This window comes from Myotis yumanensis, unplaced genomic scaffold, assembly GCF_028538775.1.
Source record: "Myotis yumanensis isolate MYYU_CA2020_CCGP unplaced genomic scaffold, mMyoYum1.0.hap1 SCAF_20, whole genome shotgun sequence".
NCBI classification, from domain to species: Eukaryota; Metazoa; Chordata; class Mammalia; order Chiroptera; family Vespertilionidae; genus Myotis; species Myotis yumanensis.
Window position 1 is genome coordinate 2,376,697 of NW_027223771.1, and position 27,943 is coordinate 2,404,639.

Below are 27,943 nucleotides of genomic sequence, written 5' to 3' on the forward strand. Positions count from 1 at the left end.
AGAGGGAAACATCAATGATGAGAGAGAATCATTGATCAGCTGCCTCCTGCACACCCCACACTGGGGATCAAACCCACAATCTAGGCATGTTCCCTGATGGGGAATTGAAACGTGACCTCCTGGTTCATGGGTTGATGCTAAACCACTGAGCCACACCGGCTGGGCAAGTGTCAACCATTGTTGTCCTTGCTGAGGATTTTTTTTAAAAAATATATTTTATTGATTTTTTACAGAGAGGAAGGGAGAGAGATAGAGAGTCAGAAACATCGATGAGAGAGAAACATCGACCAGCTGCCTCCTGCACATCTCCTACTGGGGATGTGCCCGCAACCCAGGTACGTGCCCTTGACCGGAATCGAACCTGGGACCTTTCAGTCCGCAGGCCGACGCTCTATCCACTGAGCCAAACCGGTTTCGGCCTTGGTGAGTATTCTTATTCCAGGGGCAGGGCACCTGCCTGGCCTGAAGTTGCCTGGTGAGAGGGGCAGGTATCTTGATGGTTGTTGCCTGGCACTGGCTTGTTCTCCCAATGGCTATCAGGCAGGCCCAACTACAGCCTCCCCTGGAGGTGACACTCAATCAGGCCAAAGGTTCTTTCATTCTTTGTACGACAGACACCTTCTTAGAATAATGCCTTTAAATGCACAAAATACCCAGCATTACACAGGAAAGCAAAGGTAATGAAATATTAGAAAGAAAAGGGAGTATGTACGTTTTGGTTAACTTATTAAATAATGAGATCTGGCGGTGGCCTAGTAACATTGTTATTTTCAAGTGCAAGTAGTGTAAACAATACAATGAGCCCTAGCCGGTTTGGCTCAGTGGATAGAGTGTCGGCCTGCCAACTGAAAGGTCCTGGGTTCGATTCCAGTCAAGGGCATGTACCTTGGTTGCAGGCTCCTCCCTGGTCAGGGACTCTGCAGGAGGCAACCAATCGATGTGTTTCTCTCACATCCATATTTCTGTCTTTTCCTCTCTCTTCCACTCTCTCTAAAAATCAATGGAAAAATACCCCCGGGTGAGGATTTAAATCATAATATAAATAAAATAAAAGATTGAGAAGTGTCTGGCCAGCGTGGTTCAGTGGTTGAGCGTCGACCTATGAACCAGGAAGTACCAGTTCGATTCCGGGCCAGGGCACATGCCCGGGTTGCCGGCTCGATCCCGTGTGGGCCTTGCAGGAGGCAGCTGATCAACTCTTTCTCATCATTGATGTTTCTATCTCTCCTCATTTCCTCTCTGAAATAAAAAAATTGAGAAGCTAATTATCCCCTTTTAAAAAAGCAATACATTGGAACATCTGCAGCAACGGTAATGCTGTGAAAATACACTTGATCGCTATTGGGTACTGCTGCTAAGACCACCGTGGCTGGTCGCCTAACCTCCTCATTGAAGGAAATGCTACATTTCAGGAGGACTAAGTAGTGAATGCGCCTTCCCCACGCAGGGACTCCCTGATGTACAATGAGCCTCTCCTCTCGGTATTTGGTAAAAATGTCAAGGGCACAAGGTTAGGTGGGGGAGAAGAAAACGGATTATAAAACGGTGGATTTTCAGTTCATTTCATTTTTTGCCAAAAGAAAAAATAAACAAAACATTCGTGGGTTATATTAAACACATCTAGAACAGCGGGGCTTTTCTCTGCCTCTCAGGGAATGAGGGGGGCGGGGGTGGGATCAGCGCCGGGGGTTGGGGGGCGGGGCTAGGCTTGGCCCCCCAACCCCGGAGAACCCCAGGGCCAGTGCCCCTCACCCGATCACGGTGTCCTGGCACGTGCACGGCGGGAAGGTGGGGGCTGGCGCTCAGCGACTTTCCGCCGTCGCGCAGCTGGGTCCCCACGCTCTCGTTGCTCGCGTGGGCCTCATTCCGCGTGGCACCCTGCAGCTCCTCCCCCGCGGAGCGCGGAGAGCCCGGCTGCGGGGGCACCTGGAGCAACAGGAGGCGGATGCAGGGACCACAAAGGCGGAAAAGCACCCCCTGGAGGCGCCCCCGGCGGAAGGAAGCTGGACGCGCTTGGCCGGATGGGGGTGGGGGATGGGGAGGTATTTACAACCGCGAGCCAGACTGGGGTTCCACAAATGGCGACAGTTTTACCCATCAGAGTGGCCCAGACCAGGGGAGGCCGCACGGGGCTGACTCCTTTCCTTCCCTGTGGTTCCACTGAATCGGAATCGGGGTTTCCGCTTGGGGTGCGCTTCCTCTCCACTCTCCTCCCTCCGCGTTGGGGTACATTTTGGAGCTGCGCCCCGTTGGCCTGGGGCACGCAGACGGCGCTTTCACAAGGGACGTGCGGAGAGGGGAGTGTGGGAACCGTTACCAGGCTTCAGAGCGGGGCGGTAATTGGCACAAATCCCGAGCTGTCTGAGCGCTTCAGTCCTGGGACGTGGAATAAACCGAAAAAGTATGACTGAAACTCCCGCGACCGCGGCAGGACTCGAACCTGCAATCTTCTGATCCGAAGTCAGACGCCTTATCCATTAGGCCACGCGGCCACCCGAGAACCGTGGTTGTTTGGATCCGCTAAACAGTCTCATGACCGCGTTTGCCTGGGACCGGTCCACCTGCTCCGTGAGCAGGGGAGGTTGGACCCTGATTCCCAGGGTTTTGCTGGGTGCGCCCACCCGGAAGTCTCCTTCTCCCCCCGCGGGTGGACCGGTCCACTTGCGGGCCTCCTATTGGCCGCGCGGGGAGTCTCCCCGCCCGCCTCTCGGGGAAGCCGCGGGACCGTGCGCGGCGCAGACGGGAAGTTGCGGCTGCCAGCGAAGCGCACGGGGCGCGGGGAGGCCACACGCCACCCCGAGGCTGCGTAGGCCGCGCGGAGGGAGCAGCCGCGCCGCTGGCCTGGGGTCGGGAGCGGCAGGCCCGGAGGCCCTAGGCGGACCGAGGTTTCCGCGGGTTCGGCGCCAGGGAGGCCGGGTCTCGGAGCGGCCGCGCGGCCCCTCCCTCTCCAGCCTGGGAGCGGGGCCCAGGGCGCAGCACGGGCCGCCGCGGGGCACCTGCGGGCGCCGGGCGTGGGTGGGGGCCCCGGGGAATAGCGGGTTCGAATCCGAGTGCTGTCACCTCCTGGCGCTAGGCCCTCGGGCCGTGGCGTTCGCGATCGTGGCAGCCACCATTTGCCGAGGCCCCGGCCCCGCGACATCTTACCCCTTGTCACCCGCACAGCATCCCGTAGGGCAGAGTCCTGAACCCCATTTTACAGAGCAGGACATCGGGGCCTAAGGCGCGCGCCCAAGGTCACGCAGCTGCTGGGAGCCAGGACCGGGATTCACACCCGCGTCCGCCTCCAGAGTCTGGGCTTTTTTCACCAGCGTGTGCGCCTCCCCCGAGTTCACCGAGGAGCCGGTGTGAACCTCAGTTTACTCGGCGGGGGCATTGGTACCTCCCCGGGTTGTGTGAGGCTTAGCTTGGCACGCTGCCTGGGGCGCAATAAGTGCTCCGGGAATGAGGGCTTCCGAGAGAACGGGCGATGCGTGTGTAACACCGCTTTCTGTCGTCTGTCTCCTCCAGGATTGCGGGTGGAAGGCAGGCATGGTCAGGCCCATTGCACTGACGGGAAGACAGAGACGAGACGTGTCTCTCCCCACGTCTTGCAGCCGGTAAAAGCAGCCAAGCTGGAGCCCAAAGCCAGGGGTCCCGAATCCCAGCGGGGAGCTCCCTGCACCCACCATGAGCCGCCTGCTCTGGAGGAAAGTGGCGGGCTCCGCCGCCGTCGGGCCCGGGCCGGGGCCAGCAGCTCCGGGGCGCTGGGTCTCCAGCTCCGCCGCCATCCCCGGCCCCAGCGACGGGCCGCCGCCGCCAGCGCCATCCTCGGAGGACGCGCAGCTGCGGCACAACCCCTTGCACATCCAGATGCTCTCGAGGGGGCTGCACGAGCAGATCTTCGGGCCCGGCGGCGGGGAGACGCCCGGCGAGTCCGCGGTGCGCCGCAGCGTGGAGCACCTGCAGAAGCACGGGCTCTGGGGGCAGCCGGCCGCGCCCCTGCCCGACGTGGAGCTGCGCCTGCCGCCCCTCTACGGGGGCAGCCTGGACCAGCACTTCCGCCTCCTGGCGCAGAAGCAGAGCCTGCCCTACCTGGAGGCGGCCCACTCGCTCTTGCAGGCCCAGCTGCCCCCCAGGCCCCCGAGCTGGGCCTGGGCGGAGGGCTGGACCCGGTACGGCCCCGCGGGGGAGGCCGAACCCGTGGCCATCCCCGAGGAGCGGGCCCTGGTGTTCGACGTGGAGGTCTGCTTGGCAGAGGGAACCTGCCCCACGCTGGCGGTGGCCATATCCCCCTCGGCCTGGTGAGTGCGGGCTGGGCTGGGGTCGGGGGGACTTGACCGCACGTGGGGCGCCCACCTTACCAGTTGGGTTCAGGGAGCATTTACGGAGCTCCCCCGGGGTGTCCCCCGGTGGGCGCTTTTGTAGCGACTGCGGATGCGCGGTGAGCTCCGTGCCTGAGCGTTGATCTATGAACCAGGAGGTTGTGGTTCGATTCCCGGTCAGGGCACATGCTGCGTTGTGGGCAGGAGGCTGCCGATCCATCATTGGTGTTTCTCTCGCTCCTTCTTCCTTCTTCTCTGAAATCAATAAAAATACTTTTAAACAATAATGAGATAGGCTTGATCCCTGCTTTCCTGGAGAGAAGGTAGAGGCCACAGACACACACCCACACAGATGGCAGGTGGTGGCAGGGGTTTGTGGAGAATCACAGTTGAGTGCTGTCTGGGAGACTGACCGGTCCCCTTTGCGGGGGTCTCTCTTCCCCTCTCCTGATGGCTTCCTGAGAAGTTAGCCTAAGACAGTGGCCGGCAAACTGTGGCTCGGCAAACCGCGGCTAACGAGCCACATGCGGCTCTTTGGCCCCTTGAGTGTGGCCCTTTCACAAAATACCACGTGTGGGGTGCGCATACAGTGCCATTGAAACTTCATGGCCCATGCACAGAAGTCGGTATTTTGTGGAAGAGCCGGTATTTTGTGGAAGAGCCACACTCAAGGGGCCCAAGAGCCGCATGTGGCTCTCGAGCCTCGGTTTGCCGACCACGGGCCTAAGACAAGTGAACAGTGTTTCTATTCGGGGGACGCTATGGGGTATCTTGGGCAGGAGAGAGCTCCCGTTTCGGGGACTGTCCTAGGCGGGTTAAGACATTTTTAAGCATCCCTGCTGCTCCCTTAAATGCCGGACACCCCCTCACCCCCATTCCCAATGTTCCCTGGAGGTAGCGTCCCCCTGAGCACCCCCAGTTGAGACATGCTGCTTTCCTCACCCTCCCAAGCAGGCATTCCCCTCCCCCCCCTTATTTATTTTCAATTTTGTCTCCTTTTCTTTTTAAGTAACTTTCTAAGTGCCATACAATGATGGCAGCACCGTCCCTCCCCTTTTCAGTCCTCATTCCAGGATGAAAACACTGTGTACCGCCTTCATGCTTTCGGGCCTGGCCGGCAAAAAAGCTGGCAGTTTCTTTATTTCTCCTGGAAGCGACTTCTTTGTGAAGAAAGCTGCGAAGTGTTAAATATGCAGCTGAAAATGGGGGCGACGTGGCTGAGTGGCGAAGAGAGGCATTAGTGGCAGGAACTAGGTGATTTCTCGTGGATGTAGCTCTAGTTAAGAGGAGACCCTAGCGCTCGTGTAACTCGATGGTCACAGAGCGGGTCCCGTCCCTCGTTCGAGAAGGTGACGTAGGCCGCGGCTGCTGAAAGGAAACTAGGAAAATCTTGGCAAGAAAGGCTTTTATTTTGATAATTTAACTGGAGCCCCCTTTTCACTTCCGCCTCTTTCCTTTCCAAACGGTTCACTTGTTTCTCCCTGTGCTGCCCACCGGCCTCTCATTCTCGCTTCATTCTAGCCAGTGGGGCTGGGGGCATCGCTCCGTTTGCTTGGGCACTGAGGCCTGGTCCTTCCTCCTGGGGATGTGTGGCGGGCACAGAGGTCTGGGCTGACACCGGGACGCCCCTCCTGAGGGTGTGCGTGGTGGGGGTGGGGGTGGGGGTGCTTCGTGGGGCCATCCTAGCTCTTAACCGGGGCCCATCCCTGCTGCATGGCCGGGTCAAGTAACGTCAGGTACCCGACCAGCCCTCCGTTTGCAGTGGGGGGGCGGGGGAGCCTTGGGCAGCCTTCAGGGCAGTTTCCCGAAGGCTGCCGCTCAGGGCTTTGGTCTTCAGACTAGAGGGGCTTCCGCAGGCCGCCAACACTCATCCAAGACTCACAGTATTACTGGCATTTGTTCCGACTCATCTTACATTCACCAAAGGTGTCTGTGTTTTGGCTTTTTTTAAAATCACGAGTAAATTCATATTCAGGTGGCTCTCTGCACAGCTGCCATCCTGGATCTTGTCGCCAGTATGACTTTTAAAGAATATATATATACATTTTTTTGTTGATTTCAGAGAGGAAGGGAGAGATAGAAACATCAATGATGAGAATCATTAATCGGCTGCCTCCTGCACGCCCCCTCCTGGGGATTGAGCACAACCCCAGGCATGTGCCCTGACAGTCCAACCTTGATCTCCAGGTTCATAGGTCGACGCTGAACCACTGAGCCACACCGGCCGGGCCAGTATGACTTTTTATTACCACTAAAGTTCCTGTCATCGCCGTAGCCGCACACATTTGACATTCTCCAGCCTTTTCCTCTGTGTTGTTTCCCACGCTCCATGGCAAGGGGGGGAGGTTTCCAGCTTGAGTCCCTGAGCGTCTCCCCACCCTTTGGAGTGGGAGCTGGATTTTACCAGGCTTAACACGGGGGACCTCTTTCTGCTGACCCCCGCCCACACACTCACGTCTGTTGGAGCTGTCGGCAGGCTGCCCCTCCTCCTCCCCGTCGGTACAGGGAGCGCTTTTGCAGCTGTGGCGGCCACACATGTGGCCTCGTCACTCACTTTGATGCTGACCGGCCTTGACCCTTTGGCATCCTGTGTGCACAGCGGGCTTTTCCTCCGCGGCCGTCTGCGCATGCTCAGCCTCGTGGCCCCTGAGCAGACTCCAGCCGTTTCCGAATCCCTGTCCGGACATCCCTGTCCCTCCCCCACCCCGCGCAGCGCGGGCATTTCCTGGGCACTGTCCCTGCTCTCACTGAGCGAGGCTGCTCAGAGGCACAGACCCTCTAAGGCAGTGGTTCTCAACCTTCTGGCCCTTTAAATACAGTTCCTCAGGCTGTGACCCAACCATAAAATTATTTTCGTTGCTACTTCATAACTGTCATGTTGCTACTGTGATGAATCGTCATGTAAGTATCTGATATGCAGGATGGTCTTAGGCGACCCCTGGGAAAGGGTCGTTCGACCGCCAAAGGGGTCGCGACCCACAGGTTGAGAACCGCTGCTCTAAGGTGTGTGGTTTGCTCTTTGTCCTTTAGAATCGTTCCAGCCTTTGGATGACTCAGCCTGTACATGAATGCAGCATTTGTCTTTTTTTTTTTGCCACTTTCACAGTCCGGCCGGTGTGGCTCAGTGGTTGAGTGTTGACCTATGAACCAGGAGGTCACGTTCAATTCCTGGTCAGGGCACATGCCCAGGTTGCAGGCTCGATCCCAAGTAGGAGGCGTGCAGGAGGCAGCCCATCAATGATTCTCTCTTATCACTGATGTTTCCATCTCTCCCTCTCCCTTCCTCTCTGAAGTCAATAAAAATATATTTAGATATTAAGAACAGTATGCTATATATGCCAGGTCCATTGAAACATATGCTGTGCAGATGTTTCTTTCCTTCAGCGACTGTGTCAAGCAGCAAGGATGGACCAGCTTCCGGCACCTATAGGCCTGGCTCTACCTTGGCCTGGCACTGGAACCAGTAGTGTAGGTCGCATATCTTCTCCTCAAATTCCTATTGCAATTTAGATTTACCACAATATCGTCTGTGTATTAGTTATGAAACTTTTGACTAATAGATTAACTCAAATTGGTAGTAGAATAAATTGATTGGTAATTGCAAGTTGGTAAAAAAAAAATAAAAATAAAAATAAAAATAAAAATATATTTAAAAACAAAACAAACAAAAACCGCCATCATTTCCAGTTTGGATTCTATTCGAATTGCTTCTCTCACGTACGGGCACTTGGGGCACGAGCTGTCCTGTTTGCAGACGTGAGGGATGAGGCCTGATTCTAAGGCACCTGAGAGCCGAGCTCGGGGTCGGTGCACACCTGGGCGGAGCTAGGGCCGGACCCGGACCCCAGGCTGTGGCATTGGCACCCCCTTACCTGCGCGAGAGCAGGGGCTCTTGTGACCACCGCCAACACAGACCCCCGCCCCGCCCCACCTGGCCTCGCTCTGTGAGGGTTAGGAGCACCCATCGGTCTCACTGGTGTCCCCCTACTGGGGATGGAGCACAACCCCAGGCATGTGCCCGGACAGAGAATCCAACCTTGACCTCCGTCGAGTGTGGCCTGGCCACGGTGGCGGGTCTGCAGGGGGTGAACCTCTTCGGAGGTTGAAGCCTCTTGGCTGAACCTGCCTCTCCTCCCTCAGGTATTCCTGGTGCAGCCGGCGGCTGGTGGAAGAGCGTTACTCCTGGACCAGCCAGCTGTCGCCGGCTGACCTCATCCCCCTGGAGGCCCCCGCCAGCGCCGGCCCCCCCCAGCGAGACGGGCAGGAGCAGCTAGTGGTGGGGCACAACGTTTCCTTTGACCGCGCCCACATCAGGGAGCAGTACCGGATCCAGGTGAGGGGCCTGGGCCCGTGCGGGCGGGCTGGGAGCCCTGGTCTCGGTGACGGGGGAACGCACTGTCGACCAGCCTGTTCCGGGACCTGGTTGTCACGGGACAGTGGCCCTTCCTTGTGTGGCCTGTGAGAGCTCAGTGTGGGTCTTTGCGGGCTCCGGGCCCTGCAGCCGGGGTCCCATCCTGCCTCGGCCATGATGAGCGGTGTGAGCTCCTCAGCTTCCCTGAACCTCAGTTTCCTTCTTCGTAAGAGGAGGGCGGGGACAGCAGCTGTCTCACAGGCCTGTTCGGAGGGTCACACCAATGTGCATGTCAGATACATGCCTGGTGCACAGTTGTGACAATTTTTAAAAAAATTATTTTCTTTAAAAACATACTTTGTATTGATTTCAGAGAGGAAGGGAGAGGGAGAGAGAGAGAGAAACATCAACGATGAAAGAATCATGGATTGGCTGCCTCCTGCACACCTCCTACTGAGGATTGAGCCTGCAGCCCAGGCATGTGCCCTTGACTGGAATCGAACCCGGGACCCTTCAGTCCGTAGGCCGATGCTCTGTTCACTGAGCCAAACCGGCCCAGGCTAGTTGTGACAATTCTTAACTTTATGAACGTGCTTTATCATGTGTTCTCCAGACAGCCCGGGGGAAGGGCAGCACAGGGGACGCAGCTTTACCCCGTGGCTGAGGGTGCGGAGGCCCAGCCTTGCCCACTTGCCCAGGGCCATGGAGGTTGTGAGTGGCGGGGCTGGGGTTGCGCCTGAGAGCTCAGAAGGCCTTGCTTTGGCCACTCTGTGCCCAGGGTGCCCTCCGAGCTGTGCTGGATGCTGGGAGGACTTGTGTGTTGGGATGGAGCCAGGTCCGCACCTTCAGGGTGGCTAGAATTTGGGGGGGCCGGCCCCTCACAGGTCCAGGGCTCAGGCGTGCACAGGCATGAAGGCGTGGGAAGCGGTGTGATGGGGAGGGAGCGGTGAGGAGCCCAGGCGGGCAGGCCCCTCAGCCGCAGCCTGTCCTCAGGGCTCCCGCATGCGCTTCCTGGACACCATGAGCATGCACATGGCCATCTCGGGGCTGAGCAGCTTCCAGCGCAGCCTGTGGATGGCGGCCAAGCAGGGGAAGCACAAGGCCCGGCAGTTCACACAGCGAGCCCAGAAGTCCCAGGGCAAAGGCAACGGCCCAGCGGTGAGGACCCCTGAGGGGGGGCTGGGGACCCCTTCACCGCCCGCCGGTCAGGCCTGAGGCCCAGCTGAGCCGCCGTGTCCCCTGCTCCGGCCCCTCAGATCTCCTCCTGGGACTGGCTGGACATCAGCAGCGTCAACAACCTGGCGGACGTGCACGGCCTCTACGTCGGGGGGCCGCCCTTAGAGAAGGAGCCCCGCGAGCTCTTTGTCAAGGGCAGCATGAAGGACGTCCGCGAGAACTTCCAGGTATGGGGGTGCAGAGGGCTCCGGGGAGCGGGGGTGGCGGAGCCCTCGCCGACCCCGGGAGCATCGCGCCAGACCTGACCCCGAGCCCGGCGGTGGTAGTGGGACGGCTGCCCACCCAGCGCCTTCCTGTCGCCTGTGCCAGGCCCTGATGCAGTACTGTGCCCAGGACGTGTGGGCCACCTACGAGGTCTTTCAGCAGCAGCTGCCCCTCTTCCTGGAGAGGTGAGCGCAGCCCCAGGGGAGCCTGGGCCGGTGCGTTCCCAGCACCCGGCCCACTGCCGTCGGGGGGGCGCGGGGCCGTTCTAGGGCTCAGGGCCTTGGCCTTTCGGGGCTGAAAGATGGGCGCCGCTCTGTCCGTGGGGGCCGCGGGGGCCCTGGACGCTGCGTTTCTGCAGGTCCTGCAGGGAGGCCGGGGCTGTGCGTGGTCCCAGCTTTTTCAGCAGCCACTCCACCCAGATCAGCGCTCGCTCGGGGCTTCCGGTCCGTGCGGTCGGAGTCAGGTCAGCCAGACCCCGCTTGAGGGTTGAGTCTTTAGGGTTCTCGCTACGTAGTATCTTGTCATCTGCACAAACACACGCTTTATCTTTTATATTGTGTTTTTACTGTATCTTTTTTTCTGTTAATCCTCACGGGAGGCTATTTTTCCATTGGTTTTTAGAAGGAGTGGAGAGACAGAGAGAAATATCGATGTGAGAGAGAGACATTGATTGGTTGCCTCTTGCACCTGCCCCAGCCAGGGTCAGGATCAAGCCTCCAACCCAGGTACGTGCCCTTGACCAGAATCGAACCCAGGACCCTCTCCGCAGGCCAACGCTCTATCCACTGAGCCACACCGGTTACGGCTTCACTGTATCTTTTCTATGTTTAGACGCTCAGACACACAAACGCTTGCACTGTGTTAGCGCTGCCTCCAGCATTCAGCGCGGTGAGGCGCTGTACAGCTCTGTAGCCGGAGCGGTAGCCGTATGTACAGCCCAGGTGGGCGGGGGCTGGACCCTCTAGGGGTGTCGCTGTCTCTGCCGTGTCCGCACAGAGGCAGTCACCTAGCGACACCTTTCTCAGAACGTGCCCCATTGGTGAGCAGCACATGGCTGAATCCACTTTACGGATGGAGGGACTGAGGCTCAGAGAGGGAAAGCGACTCCCAGCCCCGTGGCCGGAGCAGCGAAGCTGGGGTTTAAACCCCGTCTGTGGCTGCAGAGCTCTGCTTGGCACAGGGTGGGGATCGGGGCGGGGACCGGGCCAAAGCCCTCCTCCTGGGGTCGCTGACGGCAGCCCCGGTGTTTGCGCCCAAGGTGTCCCCACCCGGTGACGCTGGCCGGCATGCTGGAGATGGGGGTGTCCTACCTGCCCGTCAACCAGAACTGGGAGCGCTACCTGGCGGAGGCTCAGAGCACCTACGAGGAGCTGCAGCGGGAGATGAAGAAGTCGCTGATGGACCTGGCCAACGATGCCTGCCAGCTGCTGTCGGGAGAGAGGTACCGGCCTGGGCGGCGGGAGCCGGGCAGGGGGAGGCGGGGGGCGCTGGCTTTTGGCTCAGCCTCAGCGCTGCCCTGGCGGGCTGGCTGCGCAGGTACAAAGACGACCCCTGGCTCTGGGACCTGGAGTGGGATCTGCAAGAGTTTAAGCAGAAGAAGGTGAAGAGGGTGAAGAGGAACGAGCCGGCTGCCGCCAGCGATGTGCCCACTGAGGGTGCCGGGGCCCCTGGAGACGCCAAGGATCAGGAAGGTGGGCGCTGGGGCGGGAGGTGGGCAGAGGCGGGCCTTGGGAAGGTGCCGCTTCCGCTGCCAGGAGGCTGGGCGGGTCTGTCTGAGAGACCCTTCCCTGGTTCCCATCCTGTGTCCCTCCCCCACTTCTTTGCCCCACACCCACCCCCCCAGACCCCGGCCCCCCCAGTGAGGAGGAGGAGCTCCAGCGCGCTGTCACGGCCCGCGCCTGCTTGGAGCAGCTGAAGGGGACCACGGAGCTCCTGCCCAAGCGGCCCCAGCACCTTCCTGGACACCCTGGGTGAGCCCTGGTCCCTCCCCTCCCAGGATGCCCTGTTCCGGGCCCTGCACGGGGTGGCGTGCTGCTCTTGGTTCCTGCTGCCTCCCGTGCCTGCTCTCAGCTAGTTCCCTCTGCCCGGCTCACCGAGCACCTGCTGTGTGCCGCCCCGGCGGCCTTGGGGTGCAGATGGCATCACAGCTCCTCCTTCCCGGAGCTCCCTCACCCCGAGTTGCCAGGCACGCAGACCAGGGGCAGCTGGTGTCTGTATCCAGGGTCAGAGCCTGACTGCCGGGTAATCAGGGAAGGCTTCCTTGTGGAGGTGGCCCTTCACTGGAGCCTCACAGAGGGCACAGTTGGGAGAATAAGGGCAGCCAGGGTGACCAGCAAGTGAGAGACAGAACTCTGATGGCCCGGGAGTGTCATGAGAACCGAGGTGTTTGGGGGCGGGGGGGAGGCGGGGGGCAGATCTGCTTGTTGCTATGGCCAGTGTCCCTCCAGGAAGGGAACTGCCCTGGGCATGCCTGGCCCGTCTGCAGTCTAGTCCAGTGGGACCTTTCAGTTATTCTGCGGGCTCCGCGGGGGTTCCGGGCCACGTCCCAGAGGGAGAGAGTGGCAGCGGAGGCCGAGGTCCCGGGCCTTGGAGGGGGGGTGGAGCCCGTCACGGGGAGAGAGCCTTCCTTGCGGTCACACCGTGACACTGCTCCTCCGGGGACACAGGTGGTACCGGAAGCTCTGTCCCCGGCTAGATGACCCTGAGTGGACCCCGGGCCCCAGCCTCCTCAGCCTGCAGATGCGTGTCACACCCAAGCTCATGGCGCTGACCTGGGACGGCTTCCCCCTGCACTTCTCAGAGCGCCACGGCTGGGGGTACCTGGTGCCCGGGCGGCGGGACAACCTGGCTAAGGTGCCATCGTCGGGGGTGGCCTGCCCCTACAGGTGAGGCTCCGGCTGGGGCCGGGGAGGGAGCCGAGCTCCCAGGACCCTTCCTGCTGGAGAAACGCCGCCCGCTCAGGCTGGGAAAGGGCGAGGGCCTGAGGCTGGGTTCTAGCTCCCTTTTCACAGCCCCTCCCCCTCTGGGCTTCAGAGCCAGGTGCTCGGGATGGGGAGGACTAGGGGGAGTGGGGAGGACTAGGGCCCGCTCTCGGACCAGGGCCCAGCTGCCTCCATAGGAACGTGCGGAGGGCGGGGGCTTTCTCTCTGAGTGTAACTCACCGAGCACTAGTCACCATCTGGGCTACGACCCCTTGGCGGCGCTCTCCCTGTGCGTCCCAAGCGGCGGCCGAGACAGGTTATCCCCGTCAGAGTGGACGAAGCACAGGCGAGGGCAGCCTGTTGGTTGGAGGTCACAGGCCAAGGGCAGCCGGTTGCTTGGAGGTCACAGGCCAAGGGCAGCCGGTTGCTTGGAGGTCACAGGCGAGGGCAGCCAGTTGGTTGGAGGTCACAGGCCAAGGGCAGCCAGTTGGTTGGAGGTCACAGGCGAGGGCAGCCAATGGTTGGAGGTCACAGGCGAGGGCAGCCAATGGTTGGAGGTCACAGGCCGAGGGCAGCCGGTTGGTTGGAGGTCACAGGCCGAGGGCAGCCGGTTGCTTGGAGGTCACAGGCCGAGGGCTTTGAGAGGCAGGGGCTGGGAGAAGCCTCAGACTGCAGTGGCCCAGAGTCCTGGCTCAGCAGGGCAGCCGGGGTCCCTCGTGGGTCTCAGAAAAGGGGCTGGGATCGCCCTGCTCCTGCGAGCGAGCGAGGGTGGGTGCGTTGGCAGGAGCCAGCCTGGGGCGGGCGGTGCTGACCTCCCTCGCCCTTCTCTGAGTTTTCCCTGGGGAGGCGTAGCTCTGCGGCCTGAGAGCAGCTTCGATAGTCAGTCCAGGCCTCGGACCCAGCCTGCCCCCAGGGTGCTGGGTCACTTCCGACGTGTTGTTCGCTGTCTAAAACGGGGGCGGGCTGCCCGCTCCTGCTCAGGGCTGATTCTGAGGACCAAACCAGGGGAATTGTGGGAGGCCCGCCCCTGCCCGGCCCCGAGCGGGCTCCCTCACCAGGGCCGCTGCTGCTGTTCTTGTCCAGAGCCATCGAGTCCCTGTACGGGAAGCACTGCGCCGAGCAGGGGAAGCGGCAGCCGGAGCCGCAGGCGGCGCGCCTGGCCGAGGAGTTCCTGCTCAGCGAGAGCAGCGCCCAGTGGCAGATGGTGAGGGCGGGCACCAGCCTGAGCTCGGGGAGGGTCGCCGTGCCCTCCGGGGAAGCGGGGAGTGGGACACGGTGTGCCCAGCTCTCACCCAGGCCGGCCTGGGCTGTCTGCGTGCCGCAGGGAGGGGCTGGTGGATTCCGGCCGACCGGCCTCCTGCTTCACTCCCTTGGTACCTGGGCCCATCCAGGTGGAAGAGCTGGGCTGCTTGGAGGTGCAGGATGAGGCCAAGGCGGACAACTCGGAGGCGGCAGTTCCGGGTCAGCCCCCAGCTCTGGTGAGCAGGGCGCGTGCTCAGTTCCTGGGGGTGGGGGTGGGGGTACTGGTGGCCGGGACCTCCTTACACCCAAGTAGCAGCTCTCCACCAGCACCCCAAGGTCCTGGGGGTTGGGAGGTGCTGCCTGCCTTTGGTGGCCCCACACTTGTGGGCAGGCCCAGGAGGAAGCCGGAGACCTGGTGGCTGGCCTGCCCCTTCCCTGCTCAGCGATCCAGGCCCCTTTCCCACCCCCGGCTACCCCTGGCCCACGCTGAATGCAGGCGCTGGGGCAGGGCCTGATCTAGGTGTGTGGCCCCACAGACTGGGGCTGGCGGCCCCAAAGCCAGCCAGCCAGCCTATCACCACGGCAACGGACCCTACCATGATGTGGACATCCCCGGCTGCTGGTTCTTCAAGCTGCCGCACAAGGTGTGTGTCCTGGTTCGCGCCCGTCCGTGTCCTCGTGGTGGTGGCTCAGCCCGCGAAACCGTCCCCTCGCAGGAGCGGCGGTGGCAGTGCCGGGGCCCAGCGTGCTCTCGGGACAAATAGCACCATCGGGGCCGGTGTTCCCGTGGAAACTGGGCGGGCAGGGACATGCCAGGTGCTGGCACTGAGTCTGCCCCACGATGGGTGTTGAGTGACGGCTGCTCCTGCGAGGGGGCAGGTTTGCTGTCTTCAGTGCCTGCCTGTGCGGCCGTCAGGGCGGGCTGCCCCCCTGCTCTGCTCTCGGCTCTGGGCTGAGGCAGCGCCCGAGCGCACAGGGCACCGGCGCCCCAGCCAGGGGCCTGCCGCCTGCCTCCAGCGCCTGCTTCCGTTGCCCCGCAGGACGGCAACAGCTGCAACGTGGGCAGCCCCTTCGCCAAGGACTTCCTGCCCAAGATGGAGGACGGCACCCTGCAGGCGGGCCCGGGAGGCGCCAGCGGGCCCCGGGCCTTGGAAATCAACAAGATGATTTCTTTCTGGAGGAATGCCCACAAACGGATCAGGTGGGCGCCGCGGGGGACAGACGTGCCCATCTGCCCCTGGCAGGTTCCTGCAGCCTGGGCTCTCTCCCCGCCTCCCCCCCGGGCCCCTGGCTCAGCCTGTGCTGAGCGGACAGCCCCGCTGTGGTGGGAGGCCCGGCTGCTTGTAGTCCTGGTGCTGTGTGTCCACAGGCAAATCCCCCTCCCTCTCCAGCCTCAGCTGCCCTGTTTATATAGAGAATGGTATTGTAGGACCCCGATGCCCCCCCCCACCCGCCATCCCCCAGCTCTAAAAGGACCCCTCAGTGTAACTGCTGAGCACCAGGGCTGTCCTCTGCTGGGGGCTGGGCATGCTAAATGGATTCACCTTGAAGGCTGGGTCCAGGTGGGGGCTGCCCACAGCCCAGGGCGGGAAGAGTGCTGATGGCTCGCGTCTGCCCTGAGCGTGGACCAGGATGTGGGTGGACGCCGCATGGGTGCTCTGGGATTAGGGCACTGCTGGCCGGTTCTCAGATGGCACAGGCTCCTGCCTGGTAGATTCTAGGGCCCCAGGTGGCCGCAAGCAGCCTGAAGTGGGCAGTGAGGGCCCCGTGGGAGGGTTGGGTTCTGCCCCGGGGGCCGTGCTGAGCCTCGGCCTGTCTGTCCCCCAGCTCCCAGATGGTGGTGTGGCTGCCCAGGTCGGCTCTGCCCCGTGCTGTGACCAGGTACGGCCTGCCCAGTGGTTGGGGGACAGGAGTGGGGGCGGGCGGTCCTAGGACCAAAGCAGGCTGCTGAGGCCCGTGCTCTCCCCTGCCCCCAGGCACCCAGATTACGATGAGGAAAACCGCTACGGGGCCATCCTGCCCCAGGTGGTGACCGCCGGCACCATCACCCGCCGGGCCGTGGAGCCCACGTGGCTCACCGCCAGCAACGCCCGGGTACGTGGCCCTGCGCCCGGGTCCCTGCCCGTCCTCTCCGACGTGGCTGGAAACGGGGGTTGCAAGGGCCTTCAGTGAGGGGCAGGAAAAGGACCCCGAGATCGGGGTCAGGCAGGACTCGGGGTCTTATCTAGCTTCTCAAGTCAGCCATTTTCAGGAACCGCGCATGTTCTGGCACCTGCTGCCGGCCAGACGCTGACCAGGCGTGACAGCCACAGCCGTTGTGGTTAAAGGGGGCGGGCGCAGGGTGGGGAGGCCCTTACCTGCCAGCCTGTTGCTGCTACACCGCCGCCCCGGCCGGAGTGGGTAGGCGTCTCAGGGGTGTCTCTTCCTGCAGCCCGACCGAGTGGGCAGCGAGCTGAAGGCCATGGTGCAGGCCCCGCCCGGCTACGTCCTGGTGGGCGCCGACGTGGACTCGCAGGAGCTGTGGATCGCAGCGGTGCTGGGAGACGCCCACTTCGCGGGCATGCACGGTGGGCAGGAGCGGGGCCGGCGCGGGGAGGGAGCCAGCTGCGAGACGGGGCCGGTGTGTCTGAGCCCCTCTCCCTCCGTCCTGCCCCCAGGCTGCACGGCCTTCGGCTGGATGACCCTGCAGGGCCGCAAGAGCAGGGGCACCGACCTGCACAGCAAGACGGCCGCCACCGTGGGCATCAGCCGCGAGCACGCCAAGGTCTTCAACTACGGCCGCATCTATGGGGCCGGGCAGCCCTTCGCCGAGCGCCTGCTCATGCAGTTCAACCACCGCCTCACCTCCCAGGAGGCAGCCGAGAAGGCCCAGCAGATGTACGCCGTCACCAAGGGCCTGCGCAGGTGAGGGTCCCCTGCATCATTTCCCGGGCCTCAGGCCTGCTGTACTACCCCCCACTGCCCCCGTCCGCCCTCCCTCCCATTACCTGGCTCTGTCCCTTCACACCCGTGACTGAGCTGCAGTGTGGCTCGTCCCTGGGTTGTGACATTTAAGTCGGCCTTGAACGGGTTTCCTTAGAGCAGCGGTTCTCAACCTGTGGGTCGCGACCCCTTTGGGGGTCAAACGACCCTTTCATGGGGGGTCGCCTAAATACATCCTGCATATCAGATATTTACATTAAGATTCATAACGGTAGCAAAATTAGTTATGAAGTAGCAACGAAAATTTTATGGTTGGGGGTCACCACAACATGAGGAACTGTATTGAGAACCACTGCCTTAGAGGGTTAATTACATTTGCCAGCCCTGCCCTAGCCAGTTTTGCTCAGTGGATAGAGCATCGGCCTACAGACTGAAGGGTCCCGGGTTCGATTCAGTTCAAGGGCACATTCCCAGGTTGCAGGCTCGATCCCCAGTAGGGGGCGTGCAGAAGGCAGCCGATCAATGATTCTCTTCTCCTCTTCCTTCCTCTCTGAAATCAATAAAAAAAATATATATTTTTAAAAATCTGCCAGTCCTTTGGCAGTTGCGTCTAAGGCTTTGGGACAGGCAGCTACCCTGGCATAACCCAAAGCATGGATTTCTGTCGGGGCTCTGCCAGCCTCTCCGTGCCCAGTTCTGCCTCTGAAGCGAGCCTGTGGGGGACAGGCAGGGGCCCGGGGCTTGGCACAGAGCAGGCACTCCCATGGGCATGATGGTGGTGACCTGCCCCCAGGTATCGGCTGTCCGATGAGGGCGAGTGGCTGGTGAGGCAGCTGCACATCCCCGTGGAGAGGACTGAGGACGGCTGCGTTTCCCTGCAGGATCTGCGCAAGGTCCAGAGGGAAGCTTCGAGAAAGTGAGAACCCTCTGGGTGTGGAGGGAGGGATGGAGGGTCCGGGCGGGCCCTGGGAGCTGGGATGAGCTGATACGGAAAGACAATGCTCATTCCGTCTGTTCCTGGTCCCCAGATCCCGAGGGAAGAAGTGGAACGTGGTTTCGGAACGTATGTGGACAGGGGGCACGGAGTCAGAGATGTTCAACAAGCTGGAGAGCATCGCCACGGCCGACGAGCCACGCACCCCGGTGCTGGGCTGCCGCATCAGCCGGGCCCTGGAGCCCTCAGTGGCTCAGGGGGAGGTACTGCGTGGACACGGGAGGTCACAGGAGGAAGGGAGGCACAGATGCGGGCAGGATCCCTCACCGGCGCCCCCCATCTCCCCCCCAGTTCATGACCAGCCGGGTGAACTGGGTGGTGCAGAGCTCCGCCGTGGACTACCTGCACCTCATGCTCGTGGCCATGAAGTGGCTGTTCGAGGAGTTCGCCATCGACGGGCGCTTCTGCATCAGCATCCACGACGAGGTCCGCTACCTGGTGCGCGAGGAGGACCGCTACCCCGCGCGGCCCTGGCCCTGCAGATCACCAACCTGCTGACCAGGTGGGCAGGGCCTTGGGCCAGGATGAGTGGGATCTGAGCTTCCATCTCCCCGAAGTGGGTATTTTAGCTTTTCTCTCTAGTTTTTTAAAATATGGTTAAAGCCTTAAGGCTGGCCTTCAACTTTTAAAGATTTCTTGGCCTGAAAGTGTCATAGATTAGATCACTGCCGAGGTGAGCTGGCGGGTTGGGCATTTTCCCAAACAGTAGCTCTCAAATAGCGCCCCCTACGAACACACCTTTATCTGTAAACGTTTCCTTCAGTGCCAGAAGCTGGTTATTCTGATTCCTAACAGAGTAATACATGGCTAATGGGGAAATTCACATGTGATTTTACAATAATTTATACCTTATATATTGGGTTGCATTTTCTCATAGAATTTCACTTATATGGTTGAATTAAATGCTAGCACAGTTCCGTGTTGATCTGCCACTAGAACCACTGGGAGCCGCGCTCTGTCCTGATTAACGGTAAACAACGAGTGTTTACAATGTGCAGCCTGTCTCCAGTGCCCTCTGCACTGTGTCCCAGGGGGCTTTGCGTAACGAGCTAACAAGGTCCTTGTATACTCAAGTGATGAGGGAAATTTTTACATCAGTGACATGTGCCATCCCTGCCTCTCAGGAGCTCCCTGTGGGGCGTGGGAAGGCGGGGGCACTGGCCTCGGGGGTTCCCGGTCGAGTGCCCTGCTCCCGGGATGCAGGCCGTCCCTCCGCGGTGACGGCTGTGGCGCGGCAGGAGCAGCTGAGGGGGCCGGTCTCTTTCAGGTGCATGTTCGCCTACAAGCTGGGCCTCAATGACCTGCCCCAGTCAGTCGCCTTTTTCAGTGCCGTCGACATTGACCGGTGTCTCAGGAAGGAAGTGACCATGGATTGTAAAACCCCCTCCAACCCGACGGGGATGGAAAGGAGATACGGGGTTCCCCAGGGTGAGCACACACACGCCTTTGTGCCTCTCGTTACGGGTGAGAGGTGAGGGGCCCTGGGCAGTGCTCTGCGCCACAGGAAGCTCGGGCACCGGAGGGCGAGTCCCCTCTTAGCAAGCAGGTCGGCTACATGTTTATAACGGGCCCTGGGCCCCCGGGAGCGGGACATGAACCCCGAGGAGCCGCCTCCAGGGTGTGCTCACAGGAGTGACGGCACCTTGGCGGCTCCGGTTCTTCCATCTGCACCTCCCTTTCAACCACACGGGCCACGTTTAAAGGTTTATTGTGCAAAGTCAAAGTGCATTCTTAAGTGAAAAAAAGCTGTGCCCTGAACACCAAACAACCAGAAAGCCTCCTTCCTATAGGAAGCGTATCTAAGATAAACATTTTATACAGAAGCACAGGGCCTGAGCCCTGAGCCCCATGCCCAGATAGTGTCATTAGCAACCTGCTCTCTTCCAGGCGAAGCGCTGGATATCTACCAGGTCCTGGAACTCACCAAAGGCTCCCTGGAGAGGCGCGGCCGGCCGGGCCCGTAGCCGCCGAGGCGGGCATCGCTCCCGTGGAGCTCACCGGGTGCGCGGCGCCCACACTCAGGCTTTCGGCTGCGCGTTGCCAGGAGCAGGCCCTGCCAGGGAGGCCCGCCTGTCACAGAAGGTGCAGCTGAGTTCAACGGGTTCAGAAACAAGAGGCCGACGTCAGTGCGGGCTGTCGGACCAGGGGCCGTGCCGCTGGTCGGGTAAACAGGAAGCAGAAGCCCCAAAGGGCACATTAACTCAGGCATTTCGTTTCTTTTCTCCTTTTCTTCTTGGCGGGTTCTTTGTTCTGTTCTCCGTGCTCTGACGTGGTGTCCTAGAAGGAGACGGGGACCACCCTGCTCAGAGGCCCGGAAATAAACAGATCCTTTATCTTCTCATCGGAGCCTGGGTAGCTGTGCTTTCTCCCGACCCCACTCGCTCCCGAAGGGGGAGGGAGGCCTCCGGGCAGAGGCAGGCAGTGGACACTGTGTCTCTGGACCTTTGTTAACCAGGGAGACGCACGGGACAAGATGGCAGAGGAGGAGCCCCAAAATGCTCACCTCCAGCGCCAAGCGGGTCGAGGGAGTGGACGGGGCAGGGACACCATGGCCTGGGGTGGGACAGTGTGTGGGGCAGAAGTTTTGAGAAGCCAGAAATTAGAGCATTTACCCAACTCTGGGCCCTGCTTCAAAGGTGCTGCAGGCCCAGGGTGTGCTATCAACTGAAACCAAAGGAGTGGAACAGGCCCAGGGAGGAAGGAGGAGGGAGGAGGGAGGAGGCAGCACAGCAGGTCCTGAGCCAGAATGCTGGGGCCGGGCGGTCAGCTCCAATGCTTCACCCACAGACAGACCTCGTTTCGTCACCACCCCGTCTGGAAATGTGTGTCCCAAATGAATGTAAGTGTGGGCTCCTGGGTGTGGCTCAAAGCTTCTGAACCTCCTCCTCTTGAGGGTTTAGTTGTGTCTTGGCCTGGCGCCCTTTCAGCCCATCCTCTGTCTGGCTGTTGCCCCCCCCATTTTCCTGCGGCTGCTCCCAGACAGGCTCCCAGCAGCCTGTTGGGAAGGGTGGCAGGACTCCTGCCCCCAGTCGGAAGCAGACACTGACCTCTTTGTTCTCGTCATCCTCTTCCTCTTCCTCCTCCTCCCCCTCCCGGAGAAGCATGTCCAGGATGTTCCCCTTGATCTTGAAGTCCCGCGAGGTGCTGAGCTTTATGTGCTGCATCAGGTTCACCTGCACGGACGCAAGCGCGGCACATGCTGCTGTTGCACACGCAGGGCCGCCCCACAGCCTCACCTACACCCCTCAGGTCCTACTTAGAGCGAGCTCACGCCCTGGCTCTGCTTTCCCACCAGTTTCTTTTTCTTTCGATTTCAGAGAGGGAGAGAGAAATAGAAACATCAATGATGAGAGAGATTCATTGATCGGCTGCCTCCTGCATGCCCCACACTGGGGATTTAGCCCACAACCCAGGCATGTGCCATGAATGGGAATCGAACCGTGACCTCCTGGTTCATAGGTCAATGCTCAACCCCCGAGCCACAGCAGCAGGGCTCCACAGGTTTGGATGTTTGGATTCAGGCTGTCAGGTCAGACACAGAAAGGGCCACAGCCCTCCCCGCGCAGCCTGGCTACCTCAGTGGCAGGTCCCCTCCAGGTAAATGAACGGGTAGAAGAGAACAGAGTGTGTTTACCTTGGACCTCTTGGAGAGGAAGATGAGGAATTTCTCATACTGTTCGATGGCGAAGATGAGGTTGGGGATTGGCTTGGTTTCCCGAAGAACTCTGGCCTGCAGGAGAGAAGCCCTACGTTCAGGTTCAGGGGTCCCTGAGGTCCTCCAAAGCTGTCAGAACCGCCATGGCTTTGGGGAACGCCGTGCCATCTTCCAATCAAACGCACTTTTGCTGAGGTTCCAGCCACCTAAGACCTTTGGCAGTTCCATCTCATCAAAGGACTTCAATGCCAGCAGAGAGCACACGGAGTCCTTCCACTTATTACCCTAAGTACTTGCTGGTACCTAGAGGCTGGCCAGGGAAGGGCCATCGGGAGAACTGTGGTTGCCTCTCTTACTGATGTCAGATAGGAAGGGGAAGGAGACAGAAACATCAATGTTGAGAGAGAATCATGGATCGGCTGCCTCCTGTACACCCCCCACTAGGGATCAACCCGGCAACCCGGGCATGTGCCCTTGACCGGAATCAAACCTGGGACCCTTCAGTCTGCAGGCCAACACTACCCACTGAACCACACCGGCTAGGGCTGACTCGATATTTTAAGACTGCACTGGCTCTACCTCCTCTTTCTAGTCTGCACGTGAATTTTCACTACTGAGATGAAGTTCCCGTTTGCATTCTAGCTTGTGGATCCTTCCAGGCATTTCTTATGCATATAGATGTGCTTCTATATAGTTAACCCCCCCACAAATGAGGGCACTTCTCATGATTTTTTTTTTTTAAATACTATCATGGCAGCAGTATTTTATTTTTTCACGTCAGCACAGTATTCTACAGTGTAAATGTACTAAAACCCATTTTCCAGTCCTGTTAGTGACAGCACCCGAAAGGTGGGATTACTGCATGCAGTGTGAGTGTCTAGATCTAAAACCCAGCGGTTCATGCCTACCTGCCCCCGAGGTTGGAGCAGTGCCTTCTGCTCTCACCCACTTTTCCTCAAAGGGTCCCTCCCAGAGCGCACCCCAAGCTGTTTTCTATTTTTAAAACAAGAGTTCAACATTTTCTGGAGCTTCCTGAATAAAGCGTATGTTTTTTGGTTCAGAGGAAAACGGATGCTCCATCTGAACATAACATCCATTAGCTGAGCAGCAGCCACACACAGTTCTGTAGCAGCGCTGATACAATTCACATACGCACAATCCACCCCTTTCCACTGTACCGTCCCGTGTGTTAGTATATTCAGATTGTGCAACCATCTCCCCTTAGAAATACTTGAGCATCTTCATGCCCACCAAGCAGCCTGCAGCCCCCTTAGCAGGCACCTCCCAGTCTCCAATCCGATCCCAGCTCCAGGTAACCACTAGCCACCTCCTGTCCCCTTAGACCTGCCCGGTCTCATTTCTGTGACGCTTCCGCCAGCAGCCACACTGGCGAGCGCGCCCGCGGCTTACCATGGCCACGGCTCCAGCAGCAGCGCTCTTCTTCTTTCCTCCTGGGCACTGCGGGCTCCTGCTCCTCTTGTTCTAGAACAGAAACCATCCTCTTACTCCCGAAGACCAGCAGGTCGTTTTCTAGGCGGTGGGTACAGCCGGGCATGGGGACTCCCGGGGGGACCGAGCCTGGCTAAGGGGACCGTCCTGCAGCCTGGTGTGGGGGATGGGAAGCGTGTGGCACCCACAGCCCTCACTCTATTGCTGTGAGGTTTGCAGCCTGGCTCCCGGAACCAGCACATGGAGGCGAGGACAGGACCAAGGTTCCTGCACCAGGCCAGGGAGGCATAGGAGGCCAGTTAAAGGGGGATGAGGAGGGGGCAGCAGGAGTTTCAGCTGTTGCTCAAAGGGTTTCCTGAAGGAGAGGAAGGTGGAGAGGCAGTTCCCGGGCCTGCAGCCTTCCCGCCCAGAGGCAACCACCAGATGTGTCTTCTAAGCCATGTGGTTTCAAGTCCCAGGACACTTCTCAATGCTGTAGCTAATCGGAGAATAAGGAGCTGAGAAAGTAGCAAGTGATAAAGGGGTCAGGAAGTACAGGGTTCTGATAAGGCAGATCTGAGGTGCAGAGAAACCACCTCCGTGTGAGGGACACAAACAGGAGCCTTCACCCCCAGGGGAGCCCTATGCCTCCTAGGCCCAGGCATACCATGGCCTGTGGGGCAGGGAAGAGGATGAGAAACAGCCCTGGAAACGGACAGAAGTTACAGCGCAGGAGCCACGTGAGAGCGGGAGGGGCTGTAAGAGGGAACCGTTCTCTTAAAGATGTGCAAACGCAATGCCGGGGCTGACCAGCAGCCCCTGAGCGACGGATGAATGGTTTACTCTGACACACATTTTGGTGAAAGAGAGGGCTAAAGGGCTGTTTGGCAGGAGGCACCAAAACAGCCCCGACTGCCTGCCTCCTTGGGCTTTTACTGTCACAACAGCTTGAACTCAAATTAATCTCTAGACACAATCAGCAGGGTAAGTATCCTTGAGAAAGCACATGCTTCTACACGGTCAGGTCTAAAGACTAAACAGAGAGACTCCAGTAAAACACCCCAGGGAATCCGACTTGTTTGGAAAAGTCAAGGCAGAGGCTGCTGCTTTCGGCAAGGTCCCCCAAGAGGCGCCCGACCTTTGGGAGAACCCCCCTTCCAGACTTTCCAACCAAGCCCTGAACTTCCTCACAACACAAGCCTGGTTTTTCTATGAAGTGCTCACCGTCAGAGAACAGCGTTTGCTTGTGGGTCAGCTGACCTGTAAGGCTTTAAGTCAAATATGGACGGGAAAGGGGGAAAGACCTAGAATACACAAACTAGTCCTAGTGTGATTCTCCCTGACGAGGCTGCTCTTTCCTCCGCCCGAGCTCGGCCCTTCTTCACTGGCTCGCTGCTACTCGACTCGCAGGCCCATGGGATCGGAATCCCCCAGAAATAAACCAAGTCACTGAGCCCAGCACACCCGTTCCTTCCCGGCTCTAAATGCAAGCCTATTACATGTGTCTGTCTCTCACCAAATCAGACACACCTTTTCCTTGCTGCACAGATCTCAGGCCTTGGCTTGGTCTCACCTGGGCACCTTGGGCTCATGTAAGAAACTTTACATACACTCGGCTCAGGTGACCACGCAGTCCCCAGGGAACTCAGGGAGCCCTCTCTCACATGGAGATCAACTATGGCATGACCTCTGAACCACTTACCTGCACGTAAGAAATGAAGGAATAGCACACAGGGGTCAGGTGAGAACCCGACAGCTTCACCTGCAGTAAAGGAAGAGGAAGCCGATGTAAGCGCAGGAATAACATAGCTTCCCCCACTCCTGAGGAAGGCATTCCCAACTCACCAGCTTCTCCATAATCTTGGGAATTCCTCTGGCGCTCCGACACACCTGGATATACTAACAAAAGATTCCTGGATTTAGTGTGTCATCCTATACAAATGTCCCACACGCTAAAGGTTCACAGGCTTCCTTTTCCTCCTCAGAGCTCCTAGCTCCACCAACAGGACAGGTGTCCCCCAAATACATATATTTATATTGATTTCAGAGAGGAAGGGAAAGGGAGATAGAAACATCAATGATGAGGAAGAATCACTGATTGGCTGCCTCCTACACACCCCACACTGGGGATGGAGCCCGCAACCCGGGCATGTGCCCTGACTGGGCATCGAACCGTGACCTCCTGGTTCATAGGTCAGTGCTCAACCACTGAGCCACGCCGACCCAACAGGAAGGGTTTGTTTTGAACTTGTTCAGCTCATCGCTTCAAAAACCCTTCAGGGACAGTCCCTACATCCAGATTGAGACTTAGAAGATGTTTGAGGAGGCACTCACTTTTTTTTTTTTTAATCCTCACCTGAGGATATTTTCCCATTGATTTTCAGAGACTGGAAGAGAGAGGGAAAGACAGAGAGAAACATCGATGTGAGAGAAACACATCGATTGGCTGCCTCCTGCATGGGCCCGGGTCAGAGAGGAGCCTGGAACCAAGGTACATGCACTTGACCGGAATTGAACCCAGGATCCTTTGGTTTGCAGGCTGACGCTCTATCCACTGAACCAAACAGGCTAGCGCAAGGCATTCACTCTCAATCAGGTGCCACATAGTCATATGCCAAGGAAATAGAGGCCACCAACTGTTTCCTCCTGGCCTGTGGGGACGCCTGCCCCCTGCTGACCAAACCAGGACGTGGCCGGTCTCCTGACCCGCTGGGGACAGTGGTGGTGACCCTGGTCCTCGCTCAGATACTTACGTATTTGACAAGTGCGGTGAGAATGGTGTACATCTTGCACAAGTCCCTTAGCAGGGTGTCCACGCAGCTGCCCGAGGGCAGGGCGGTCTGCACCAGCTCGTGGAAGAAGGTGAGCAGCGTGCCCAGCTGCATGATGACGGCTTTCTCCACGGGATGGTTTGGGAGGGCTGCCTGGGAAGAGGCCTCTTCTGAGGGGAAATGAAATTGGCGTGTTCAAACCCAGCTGGCCTTCCTTCCTTTTTTTTTTTTTTAAAATATATATTATTTTATTTCAGAGAGGAAGGGAGAGGGAAAGATAGAAACATCAATGATGAGAGGGAATCATGGATCGGCTGCCTCCTGCACACCCCCTGCTGGGGGTCAAGCCCGTAACCCCAGCATGTGTCCTTGACCGGAATCGCACCTGGGACCCTTCAGTCCACAGGCTGACGCTCTATCCACTGAGCCAAACCAGCCAGGGCATGGCCTTCCATTCTAGTTAAAGTGGAGGAGCCTCAGAAATCGACACTGTTAACTAGGAGGTCTGCGGGAAATGAGCATGTGACTCGCCACGCACAGTGAAGGGACAAGGCTGTCAGAAGCCACCGTGCAGCCCCGGGAGACCTCGCTCACACACACAGCTCAGGCGGTGGTCCGGGCTGGACCCTGGTGGACGCTGCTCTCCTCCCGACTCCCGGCACCCCACCCTGAACTCGTCTCACCTGACACGTTTTCTTGGCTCATTTGTCCCTTAAGCTTGGTGATCAGCCAGTCCACTTCTTCCAGGACCTTCTCGGCCTGACTCAGAACCAGCAGCTGTGAAAGGAAGGGACGCCTGCCATGGCCACTGCCTCGGCGGCCAAACAGAATAGCCATGGCCGCCTGCGGTGGGTCACAGGCCCAGGACGTAAGTCACTGTAAGTCACTCTTCGGGGGACATAAAGTGGGAAGGATGACAGGGCTGTTTCCCGTGCTCCGGGATCAGGACTTACACAGACGGTAGGGGCCGCTGTTCGCAAATTCACCACCGCATAGTGGTTTGTTTTCTCCACTTCGACATCCTGGGGAGCGAGAGAATGAGCTGTAACCGCGTAGGCTGTGCCCTGGCCCTCACCCCCAGTGCTGTGCTGAAGGCTGCCCCTCTACCTCGTCTATGTCCCCAAGGTGCCCGTGGATGTCCTGGGACAGGTCACGCAGCAGGGCGACAGGGCTCTTATGCGCCACGTGGAGGCTGAAGAGCAAGTTCATCGCGCCCTTGCAAAACAAGGCATCCTCTAGGGCAGGGAGGAAGAAATCAGAAGCTGAGTTATCACCCTGTCAGTGCTTCAGGGGAGGGGAGGCCAGGCCAGGACACATAGCTCATCATGTCCCGGCACAAAGCCCCTCCCCACACCCCGCCCAGCTGCCCACTTGGACCAGCAGCTCACCCACAAATGTGCCCTTATCTCCACATGCCCAAAGGAGGGAGACAGTTCCCAAGACCAGTCACCCCGACCGCTGCGTAACCCGCACCCAGAAACCCTCTGCCTCGATCGCCCCAACAACGAAACTGCTACCCTGACCTCACATCCAGTCTTGTCTGATTTTGAACTTGATCTACAGGGGGTCATGGAGCAAGCACTCTTCTGTGTCGACAGTGCCAGTGTTCCAGAGTGATGTGAGCAGAGGTCCCACCGCTCTATGCCCCCCGACACGTGGTGCTGTGTCTTTCTCATGTGGGCTCTTCTGCCGAATGCGTAAATGCTACTCAGTGATGATTTTAAATAAAGCTGACAGGACGCGCGGCAGGAAACTCACCCCGGCCGTTTTCCTTGCAGATCTTGGATGTCCAGGATAGCATCTGCACAAACTAGAGACCGTTCAGCTGTTACAGAAACGGCTGAGACGCATCTACAAAAGCCTAGACCTTCCCCCGCCTAACCATCCGCCAATACACGTGCCCGGACCTACTGGAACA

At 59.3% G+C, this 27,943-nt stretch overlaps 2 protein-coding genes and 1 non-coding gene across 3 annotated transcripts in view; 1 reads left to right on the top strand and 2 right to left on the bottom strand.

The window, feature by feature from the left end:
• Nucleotides 1-2,419: 2,419 nt before the first annotated feature.
• On the bottom strand, nt 2,420-2,492 carry TRNAR-UCG (transfer RNA arginine (anticodon UCG)). Its single transcript has one exon. It is a non-coding gene; the product is annotated as a tRNA-Arg (tRNA).
• A 240-nt stretch (nt 2,493-2,732) lies between these two features.
• Nucleotides 2,733-20,512, top strand: POLG (DNA polymerase gamma, catalytic subunit). The gene is given in 24 exon segments (XM_070400760.1): nt 2,733-2,885; nt 3,508-4,280; nt 8,442-8,634; nt 9,646-9,810; nt 9,909-10,055; nt 10,198-10,277; nt 11,351-11,533; nt 11,629-11,783; nt 11,936-12,062; nt 12,759-12,977; nt 14,097-14,217; nt 14,405-14,491; nt 14,792-14,899; nt 15,296-15,456; nt 16,083-16,136; nt 16,232-16,349; nt 16,687-16,822; nt 16,913-17,159; nt 17,971-18,093; nt 18,206-18,374; nt 18,463-18,630; nt 18,633-18,673; nt 19,439-19,599; nt 20,059-20,512. Coding segments are annotated over 23 exon segments (3,654 nt in total). The 5' UTR covers nt 2,733-2,885; nt 3,508-3,666; the 3' UTR covers nt 20,136-20,512.
• The window catches only part of FANCI (FA complementation group I), a 52,475-nt gene continuing 44,401 nt past the window's right edge, over nt 19,870-27,943 (bottom strand). Inside the window, exons 28-38 of the mRNA XM_070400761.1 lie at nt 27,784-27,835; nt 27,133-27,260; nt 26,979-27,047; nt 26,709-26,802; nt 26,008-26,195; nt 25,100-25,153; nt 24,957-25,016; nt 23,237-23,308; nt 21,806-21,901; nt 21,219-21,344; nt 19,870-20,448 (exon numbers count right to left, since the gene is read on the bottom strand). Coding sequence (XP_070256862.1) covers nt 20,368-20,448; nt 21,219-21,344; nt 21,806-21,901; nt 23,237-23,308; nt 24,957-25,016; nt 25,100-25,153; nt 26,008-26,195; nt 26,709-26,802; nt 26,979-27,047; nt 27,133-27,260; nt 27,784-27,835 — 1,020 coding nt within the window. The 3' untranslated portion in view covers nt 19,870-20,367. The remainder of the gene's footprint in view (nt 20,449-21,218; nt 21,345-21,805; nt 21,902-23,236; nt 23,309-24,956; nt 25,017-25,099; nt 25,154-26,007; nt 26,196-26,708; nt 26,803-26,978; nt 27,048-27,132; nt 27,261-27,783; nt 27,836-27,943) is intronic.